The following is an 11,222-nucleotide window of genomic DNA, read 5'->3' on the forward strand; positions in this document are numbered from 1 at the left end:
CCTATTCGGGTCTAGGGCTTTCCCCCCCGATCCTATTTAACCCTTCTCTTTCTCTTCCTGCGGAGGCAGCCCCCATGGCTCCCCATTCTCCTCTTCTTCTTCTTCTTCTTCTTCTTCTTCTTCTTCTTCTTCTTTAGTTTGTTTTTTTTTTTTTTGTTCTTTTCAATTCTGCTTCTCTCCCCTTGTCTCTCTTCCTTCCCTTTGTCTTTCCTCCCTCACTCTCCCCCTTTTCTTTGTTTCTCTTGGTCTCCTCTGCCGTCTTGCAGTATGGCCAGCCTCCTCCACCATCTTCAGCAGTCCCCAAGCACAGCAGAACACTAGCCGACTCCATAGCAGGACCACCAAAGCGCAGCAGCAACTTCTCTAGCACAACAGCAACTTCACGGCTCCGTGGATTTGTTTCTCTCTCTCTCTCTCTTTTCCTTTCTTTCTTTCTTTTATTTACTTTTCTTTGAATCTTGGAATATTGAAGAAAGTTTAGTTTTTTTTTAATGCTATTGGAGTTTTCTTTCTTTTTGTTTAAGTTGAGTAATGTTGGGTATTTCATTATTGTTAAATTAATCTCTTTATTTATCTAATTGATAGTTATTTTAATTTAGCATTCTTAATTAAATTCGGATATTTTTTTTGTCAAAATTAGATCTAGTTAGGGTCTATGATTAGTAAAGGTTGTGTTTTTATTGTGTTCCGTTATTGTTTACGTCTTTTAAATTTCCGTTAAGTTCATTTTACATTTAAATTGTGAGTCTTGATTTGATCTCTTAATTGTGCTAAAGGTTCGATTTTTAGTAGGTTTGGTTTTTTTTTAGTGTGTGTCTAATTTAGTTTCCATTGTGTGTTTTTAATTCCATGTTCTAGGTTGCCATTTTTAATTAACGCGTGTCCCAATGTTTCCTTGAGTAGATTAGAGTTTCCGTTTTAACTCTCAATTTCATTGCATGTTAGGTTTAGAGTTTTGTTTGTTTCGTGTTTAAATTATGATTGTGGTTGCGTATTTTTAATTCCATGTTTAAGGTTTCCATTTTTAATTAGTATGTTCTAGTGTTTCCTTAAGTAGACTAGGGTTTTCATTATTGTTATTTAATTCCGTGCGTGATAGTTTTAGGACTTTAATTTGTGTTTTCATTTAAGTCTCCACAATCTTGAAAACCTGAATCTGAACTGAGTTCAGTATCTTTTTAATTTCGATTGGAAGAAAGTAAAATCTGAGATTAAAACGCATTCCCTGAGGAGACGATCTAGCCATTGGGCTTAATATTACACGACAGAACTCCTATACTTGGGATAGCTTTCGAGCTGCTCATTTTTCGAGTGAGTCACTACGCATCCTGAAGATAAGGAGGAAAATGCGGGGACACGACAAATTTTCAAAATTCCATCTAGAAATTTGAAACTGAGGGGGGGGGGGGACAATTGATATGCCCAAAATAACCCAACCAATAAGAGCGAGTCAACACCTAGCCCGCACCCCCCCCAAGTCAAACCTACTGGCGATAGCAATCAACTCCAATCCAATAAAGAGGAGGAGAGATCCATGCCAATGAGTTAAATAGCCGAGTGATGCATGTAGACACTTTATGACCTGGGAGCAATTCACACCTCCGCGCAATAAAGACGGATCAACCAAGGATTAACTCCAGCCCCTATAAGAAGGGATGTGGGGAAGAGGCCAAGGTAAGTTATTCAACCCATTCGACTATTGCATTTAGCTTCTCTAGAGCATCCCTCTTACTTAGGCATCAGAGTGATCCCCCAAAGTACACCCCGGGTCCTCCAAGTCTTTCTGTTTCTATCCATTTCAGGTCAACGGAGGTCGGGGAGCAGCCTCATTGGTTATCACCGAATTTACCCTGCAATAAGTATTAAATAATTATTTTTATTTTTTAAATAAAAAAATTAGTAGTGACGGTTCTTTAAACCATCACTAATAAGGGACTAATATTGACGAATCTTCAAAATCGTCACTAATAGTGTTAAATAAATTTTTTTTTTAAATAAAAGAACTTGTACTGATAGTTCTCCAAACTGTCACTAATAAGGGACTAATAGTGACGAATCTTCAAAAATCGTCACTAATAGTGTGAAATAAATTATTTTGTATATTTTTTTAAATAAAAGAACTAGTAGTGACGGTTCTCTAAACCATCACTAATAAGAGACTAATAATGACGAATTTCCAAAATCATCACTAATAGTGTAAAATAAATTATATTTTATTTTTTAAACAAAAGCACTAGTAGTGACTAATAGTGACGAATCTTCAAAACCCTCACTAATAGTGTGAAATAAATTATTTTGTATATATTTTTAAATAAAAGAACTAGTAGTGACGGTTCTCTAAACCGTCACTAATAAGGGACTAATAGTAATGAATCTCTAAAATTGTCACTAATAGTGTTAAATAAATTATTTTTATATTTTTTAAATAAAAGTACTAGTACTGTCAATTCTTAAAACCATCACTAATAGTGTTAAATAAATTATTTTTATTTATTAATACAATAATAGCAGTGACGGTTACTTAATCGTTACTAATAAGGGACTTTTAGTGATGGATTTAATTCGTCACTAATAATCCAAGAATCGTCGCTAATATTTTCTCGAAATAATTTTTGCGTGAAAAATGGTTTCCCACGATAGTCTGAGCGAGAAAACTAGTTTTTAGTAATGAAATTATTTGTGATGGTTTCAAAACTGTCACTAATATTGTTGTATTAGTGACGGTTGCTAAAACTGTCACTAATGCTTATACTATTAGTGATAGTTCTTAAAAACCGTCACTAATACCCACTTTTAATAACGAATTTGAATCCATCACTAATACTTTCGTCACTAAAAATTAGTTTTTTTGTAGTGTGCGGAGGGCATTTGAGTCTCAAAGGGGGCAAAACACGGTACTTTGGGTCACGACATAGTATCATTATATTGTTATTTGAGGATATTTCAGAATTTTTATGTGCACACACACACCTATTTATATATATACATACTTGTAGTACACTCAGGATTAAAATCCTGTGGTTGTTTTTATAGATAATATAGTCCAAGTTTTGCAGAGGCTTCATGAACCTAGCAAGTCACATTGTCGAACTACAAAATTTATTATTATTATTTTTATTTTTCTTTCGATTTATTGCGTGTTTGCATATTATCTTCAAGCTTGTTGCGTAGAAATAACTTTGTACTCATTGTGTATGCATGTTTTTTTTTTTTTTTTTGAAGAAGGAATATCTTCTTGAATTTTTTTTTTTAAAGTAATAGTAATTCTATATTATTGGGAAAGAGAACAAAAATGTTCAAAATGAGAAAGTGTATTTAAGAGTCCCTTTGATCTCTTTGGAATTTAATTTGTTTCCATGAATAGCGTATTCAATCCTTAAGCATGCATCTCATAATTGTTTAAACTTGCCCTAATTAACCTCGTTGATTATGAATCCTTATCGCATTTTAGAGATAACTTTGAAACTACATTTGACTCATTCAATTTTAACTAGAATGGGACTTCAATTTTAGTTTACATGTTATTTCATAATTTGATAACTAAATTCACTCAAACTTGAAGACTATAATTTCAAACCACGACAAACATGGAGGTAGAACTACCTACCTTGCCCTTGTTAGACTATTGACGGGACAAATTTTTGTAGAATAAGTGTTACATTTTATTCAAATCATAAGGAGATGAAAATACCCATGTGCGGGAATAAGGGAAAAAGAGAGAAAAATAAAATCATCATAGCTAGCCACAATCTGAGGAAACAAATTATTAAAATGAAGGCTAGCTCTGTAGATTGTAACATATCTTTAATTAATCGACTAAGGGGCGTTATCGAACCAAGAAAGTCCTTCAAGATGTTTAACTTCCTTCTTATCCAATTGGAATGCCTTGGCAAGAACATCTAGATTAATGCGCGGATTCGACCCAAAGACAGCATTAGCGACGGTGGTCACGCCCGCATTCTGGCTGCCAAAGCTGGCCTTGGCCACTGCATTGGTCTTGCCTAGATTGAGCTGGAAGTGAATGAGACCCATGGGGAACACGAAGGCGTCTCCCTTGTAGAGGACCTTGGTGAAGAGGCGGTTGTCAGGGTTGGAGGTGACAAAGCCAGCGTAGAGAGTGCCCTCCTCCACCACCAGCAGCTCTGATGCACGGGGGTGAAGGTGGGGCGGGTTGACACCGCCAGGGGCATAGTCAATACGAGCGATGGAAACGCCTAGAGTGTTGAGCCCCGGGATGGTGTCAACGTTGAACATGGTAACTTTTGATCCCAGTGAGTTCGAGGTACTTCGAGGTATTTGGATTCCGAATGTGAAAAAATCATCCGACACTGCTAGTTCTGGGTCTTTGCAGAATTTACCATTCACGAACACTGCATGGAAATCACGTTATTAGAAGTTTGAAATGAATGGAATAATTTGTGCATGACTTGATTTGCCTATGAGAATGCATGCAACCGATGAGATTAAGCAGGACGTTTTTGACAATCGAAGTTATTTTTGTGACCTTTTAATGCTTTAGTTTATGGCTTTGAATATTTGCTGAACAATTTCTCATCGTGATGCCATGAATTGCCTAAGTTCCCAAGTTTGAATTCAAAGTATAATTATTATGATTTTTATATAATTAAGTTTTATAGGATGATATATAAGGAAAAAAAGAAGAAGAATAATTGAATAGATTAAGGTAATTATTATGAAAATGAATTTGGGTCAATTTATTTGACGGATGAGAGGGTGTCAATTTAAGATAAACCAGCTCTAAGCTCCAAGTGTGGATAAAAAATAGGGTAATATAAAAAATGGTTGAATAAATTAAGGTAATTTTTTTTTAAAAGGTCAATACATTAAGGTAATTATAATTAGGAAAATGAATTTGTGTGAACTGATTCGGACTTGATGATGGGAGTGTGTCAATATAAGATAAACCCACGCAAAGTTTTACACATTCAAGAAAAAATTAGGTCTTAACTAATGAAATCACTTCAAACAATAAGCATCTTGTGTTCATAATAATTTGATGTGAAGTAAGGGGAACTTGACTGGATGACCACGCCTATCCTACTAGAGGACATAATTAAAGATGCTAGAAATATCATTTTCAAGGAGTTTAGCCCAGTCAATTTAGTGTACATTTAAGGTAAAATTGGAAGGGAGACCTACCGTCAAGAGTGATTAGAACGTGCTTGAAATATGAGAAAATATTAGCTACACGGGGTATAGACACCAAATAGAACTTGATTTCGTCATGTGCATAAAAAATAACCTAATTTAATAAAATATATACACATTATGAAATCAAATTAAATCCCTTATATACACATGATATACATAATAATTTCTCTTGGAGTAGAAATATTTTAGGACGTTTAAACAAATATTTTGATTTTAAAAAAGAAATTGAAAGGGAAATAAAGGGAGGCGCAGAAAATTTATGGAAAAGGGAGCTGGATAGAATACAAATATATATATATATATATATATATATATATATATATATATACATACCAGCACCCTTTGTGTCGTTAATGGCAACACAGAAATCCTGAAGGGGGTTTGGGTCTGCGGCATAGGCCAATGAGGAAGCCAAAGCCAAAACCACGAGTACTGTTCCGAGGAACTCAGCACCTATTTTCACCATTGTTGATGGAGCTAACTGTCGCAGAGACTGCCAGAGAGGGAGGGAATATATGATTCAGTAGTGATCAGTCGTCTAAGCTGAGAGAGAGAGCGAGGAGTATAAGCAGAAGCAGAAGCCAGTATTTATAGAGATAAACAGGAGCCAGTCTCCTAGCTTGCTAGCTGGCTGCTTTTAGCTAGATTTCACGCTCAATGGATTTTTTAATATTGTAGAAGCAGAGAGATAACTGACATCTAGGACTGTCAAAGTGACAACGAACAATTATTTTTAAATTCTTCCCGCACACTTGTATATTCAGTATACAACGACCATCTTTGATTCAAATATGGCTAGCAATCCAAAATGTGTGTGTCAGTGTATACATGCTCATTTGGTTTTTAATGAAAATTATGGTTCTTCGTTGAGCCAATTTATTTAATATTTAACATCTAAAATACCAGCATAGGGTCACATCAGGGGATAGATCTTAAGGGAAATTAACATGAAATTCGCAAAACCTGTGAGAAAAAAAATCGATGAAAAAACACATGACAGTATTTACGTGATTCAGTAATTTGCCTACGTTTACGGGGTTGTAGGGATTTCACTATTATCAGGGAAAAAAAACAGAGTGCGGCGGCTCTCAAAGTTGTGTCAAAGAACATAAAACATAATAAAAAATAACAGTTTTCATACATCCTGCACACAGGATTCCAATGGGCTACGACGCAACATTATTTCAGGTCGGATCATCATCTGAATCAAAACACAACTAAACTCTACAAAATCCAACAAAATCTCCTATATTAATTTATAAGAAAGAAAGAAAAGAACTTCATAGTTTTTTGTCTCACATTAATTTAAAGATTTGAAATAATTGACATAGGTTAAAAAAAAAATTCGTCAAATTAATTGAATTTAAATTTGGAGGGAAAAGTGAAAAAATACAATTAAATATAGATATAAATATTTCTTTTACTTGAAAGTATTTTTTAAACTTACTCATTAAATTTTAGATGGCATGCCGGTTAGAATATAACCACCAAAATTAATTGTTAATTGGAGGTCTAGCAATTAGCGAGCACGAATTATGCAATGAGAGATAATTCATTCCTCATCCCACCTCCACGAAAATTAGAACCTAACAGCTCGTTTTGTTCTGTGGAATAATTATTTTTTGGAATAAGATTGAATATAGTTTATATTTTGGAAAGCAAGAGATTATTATTATTTTTTTAAACAGATAATATCATTATAAATGTAACTTTTGACCAATGGCTTAAACATTTTCTACAAATAAAATCATTTGGCTAGCAGTGATAATTCAATAAGTCAGTCGCTGCATATAACTCCAAACAAGTTTGATCTTATCATCTGCAAGGCAAAATTTAGAGTCTAATTGGGCCATACTATCAGTTAATTTGCAAGTTTTCAGGGCAGTTCATATGAGTTAGGTCAACGAACCTTTTTGAAATCACCAACATATATATATATATATGCTATGTACCTAACCATGTAATACAGTAAGGCTGGAAGACTTCTTTTTCTCTCCCACTTCCTATATATTATTACTATCCTTTTTTTTTAGGAATTAATCTTTGGCAATGATGTTATTAGGTGACTTAATTTCTAAGAATAAAAATATATATAAACAAAAATTTGGTAGCCTCAACTTTGAATTGAAGACCTTAGGTCTGAATTTTCAACCACATCAATGATTTGTTTTATATTTAAAATGAGTCTATATTCTTTTAAAAATTGATTATTCCTTTTAAAACCCTTAATTGACATCAACTCAGAAAAAGATATGACCTACCTCATAGCTACAACAACAAAAAAACCAAACCTTAGTTCCACTAAGTAGGGTCGGCTATTTGAATCATTTTTCGTCAATTTTTACGATCATGGACAATTTCTTTTGATAGATTCAAGAATATTAAATCCTTACTCCCTATCTCCTCCTAAGTTATTTTAAGTCTCTACTTCACAGTTCCCTTCTAATAATAAGTCAAGTAATTAAGTAGTTAAATCAAATTTTTGTGAGGAAAGGAGCCCAAACACAAATTCAAATTAAGTATTATTATTTTATTTTATTTTTTTGCTTTTTATTTGATTGAAAATCCAGCACCTTCTAAGGAGTGGTATAAATTTAAATGAATAGATGTTAGATTGATTATGAATGGACTCATTATGTCAAATTTCATCAAAAGTATAAGGATAGGATAGTGTGAAAATTGTAGAAATCATAGAAGGAGGGAAAAATGAAGGTGAAAAGGCTTAAATTCGAAGAGGTAATGAAAGATAAAGATAGAAAAGACTTGGAGTGACAAAACGGGTAAATGGGTCGAGTTTTGGCTGGTTATAAATGAGTTGGGATTAAATGAGTTTGGATTTGTGTTCATCCGTTTATTAATAGATAGACTAATAGATAAAACCAAAACTGTCTGCTTAATAAATGGGTCATAAACAAACGGGTAACCCGTTTAAATTGTGATTTTTAAAATTTAATTTTTTTAAAAATATTTCATATAAATGACAATTTAAAAAAATAAAAATGCACTCTAGGGGGAGGGGGTGACTAGGTGAGGGTCATGAGCCAATCTGCCCAGACCCAGCCTACTACCGTCTTCAACATTTCTCCATTGTTGATTGTTGACCACCAGACCTACTCGAGCTAGAGTAAGGACATGCAAATGAGGATGGACTAGTTGAAGATCTAGAAGATGGGGAGGCGGCAGGGCCGACTCTTCACAATATGGGGTCCTAGGCAAGATTTAATCAGACACCCTTAATATTTTGTTTAATATTTTTTTTTCTGTCTTCGTTTTTCATATCCAGATTCATATTTTCTCGTTGACATAATTAAATTTTAAAATTAACACTAACTATAAATTGATAAATTTTGTAAAAAAATAAAAATAAATTTAATAAATCTATAGAAATAATAGATTGAAACTGTTGTTTTTTTGTCCCACATTGGTAGAATACTTCCACCTTAGTATAAAAGGTGGTTTTGAATTTTTTATATTATTTGTTCCACATTGGAGAGAAGTGTTTTTTAAACTTGAGGTTGAAGCTATATAGAGAGCTCAACTCTTCATTTGTAAAACACACCTCAAAGTTGTACTTTATCAAGAAGTAGTGGATTGATCATCGGCGCCCGAGGACGTAGGTAATTCTATATCGAACCTCGTAAATTTCTTGTCTTGTTCTTTTTATTGCTTTATTATTAGTTTCTGCATTACTTTAATTTCTTTTATATTCAATAGCAATAATTATAGTATTGGTGTTTGGCACAAGTGGGGTGCCCGACACAACAATTGGTATCAGAGCTAGGTTGAATAGTGTTGATACGGAGTTGTTCCTCTGTTAGGATCCTTGATTCCACGTTTGATGCCTAAGAAAGACCTTGTCTAAGCGAGTGCTCAGAGACCATTGCGGCTCAGTCGCTCCTTGGAGGTTGGCCTGGTCAAAGTGGAATTTCATAGGATAAAACAGAGTAGACACAGTTGGTACGTACTATTCATCCTAGGCCTTTTGCTTTGTTGGTTGCTATTGAATATATAGAAGATGGCAGAAACTAGTGCAGCAGTAGAAGAAACTCTGTCCACACGAACTCCAACCCTTCGGCTTCAACATCATCATCGAAGACGATAGCTAATGCTTGGTTTGAGGTGGAGAAATTTGATGGTACCAATAATTTTGGTATGTGGCAATATGAGGTGATGGACATCTTGTATCAACAAGAACTAGGTATTGCTTTGGATGATAAACCGGTAGATATGGGTGATAGAGATTGGGAAAAGATCAACGTCAGGCATGTGGTACGATTCACTTGTGTCTCGCCAAAAATCAGAAATATTGTGTTATGAAAGAGACATCTGCAAAGAAATTGTGGAAGACATTGGAAAATACATTTATGACCAAGAGTCTGGAAAATCGGCAGTATTTGAAAAAGAAATTGTTTCGCTTCCAATATCAACCAGGTATTTCGATTAATGACCACATAAATGCTTTCAATAAAATTTTGGCCGATTTGTTAAATTTGGATGAAAAGGTGAAAGATGAGGATAAAGCCATATTGTTACTGAATTCTCTCCCTGATGAGTATGAACATTTGACCACCACTTTATTGTATGGGAAAGATAAAGTTACTTATGATGCTGTTTGTACTGCATTGATTAGTACTAAATGCAGAAAGAAGGATCAAAGGGTCCATAAGGAAACAATAGAAGCACTAACAATAAGGGGATGTTCTTAGAGTCATATGCCTGGAAGGAAGAGTAAATCTCATGGGAGGAGTAAATCTCGTGGAAGACTTGCTAAAGATGAATGCGCTTTTTGTCATGAGAGAGGGCATTGGAAGAAAGATTGCCCTAAATTACAGCAGAAGAATAATTGCAAAGCACATTCTAATGCCAATATAGCCAATGAAGATGGAAGTGAGTCGGATTTTTCTCTTATTGAAACATCTTCGTCATATTATATTGGTGAGTGGATTTTGGATTCTAGTTGTTCCTATCACATGTGTCCCAATAGGGAATGGTTTTCTAATTTTGAAGAATTAGATGGTGGGGTTGTTTTTATGGGAAATGATAATACTTGTAAACCAACTGGAATAGGATCAATACAGTTGAAATGTCAAGACGGAACTATTAAGACCTTGACTGATGTTAGGTATGTTCCAAGCCTAAAGAAGAATCTGATTTCATTGGGTGCCTTAGAATCTAAAGGGTTCACTATCACTTTGAAAGATGGAACCTTAAAGATTAAATCAGGTGCGCTGGTGGTGATGAAAGGAATAAGGAAAAATAACTTGTATTATTTACAAGGTAGTACAGTTATTGGCTCAACAGCTGTTGTTTATGAGAAAGATGCAGGTTCAGATACAACCAAGTTATGGCATATGCGATTAGCACATGCAGGAGAAAAATCTCTACAACAATTAGCTAAGCGAGGTTTGTTAAAAGGTGCAAAGGTGTGCAAACTTGAATTTTGTGAGCATTGCATTTTGGGAAAACAAATTAGAGTGAAATTTGGCACAACAATCCACCAGACTGAAGATATTTTAGACTACATCCATACAGATGTATGGGGGCCCACAAAAATGGCTTCGTTGGGTGGTATGCATTATTTTGTCACTTTTGTTGATGATTTTTCTAGAAGAGTTTGAGTGTATTCTATGAAGCATAAAAATGAAGTGTGTGATATTTTCCTTAAGTGGAAAAAATTAGTTGAAACTCAAACTAGCAAAAAGATTAAACGGCTCAGATCAGATAATGGTGGTGAATACACGAGTGACCCGTTTATGAAGATATGTCAGGATGAAGGTATTGCTCGACACTTCACAGTGCGAAATACACCACAGCAGAATGGGGTGGCAGAGCGTATGAATCGGACTTTGCTGGAGAAAGTTTGATGTATGTTGTTTAATGCTGGGTTAGACAAAAGGTTTTGGGCTGAGGCTGTTAAATATACGTGTCATCTCATCAATCGTCTACCATCATCTACAATAGGGGGAAAAACACCCTATGAGGTATGGTCTGGAAAGCCTGCTAGTGATTATAATTCTTTACATGTATTTGGTACTATGACTTATTATCAT

General features: G+C 34.6%; 1 protein-coding gene across 1 annotated transcript; it reads right to left on the reverse strand.

Moving 5' to 3' along the window:
* Positions 1-3,638: 3,638 nt before the first annotated feature.
* On the reverse strand, positions 3,639-5,735 carry LOC131154342 (germin-like protein subfamily 1 member 7). The gene is made up of 2 exons (XM_058107045.1): positions 5,506-5,735; positions 3,639-4,370 (listed from the first exon to the last, which is right to left on the reverse strand). The coding sequence occupies exons 1-2, from the start codon at positions 5,636-5,638 to the stop codon at positions 3,817-3,819; spliced, it is 687 nt and encodes a 228-aa protein (XP_057963028.1). The 5' UTR covers positions 5,639-5,735; the 3' UTR covers positions 3,639-3,816.
* Between the last annotated feature and the right edge of the window lie 5,487 nt (positions 5,736-11,222).

The sequence above is a fragment of the Malania oleifera genome, chromosome 4, assembly GCF_029873635.1.
Source record: "Malania oleifera isolate guangnan ecotype guangnan chromosome 4, ASM2987363v1, whole genome shotgun sequence".
Taxonomy (NCBI): Eukaryota; Viridiplantae; Streptophyta; class Magnoliopsida; order Santalales; family Ximeniaceae; genus Malania; species Malania oleifera.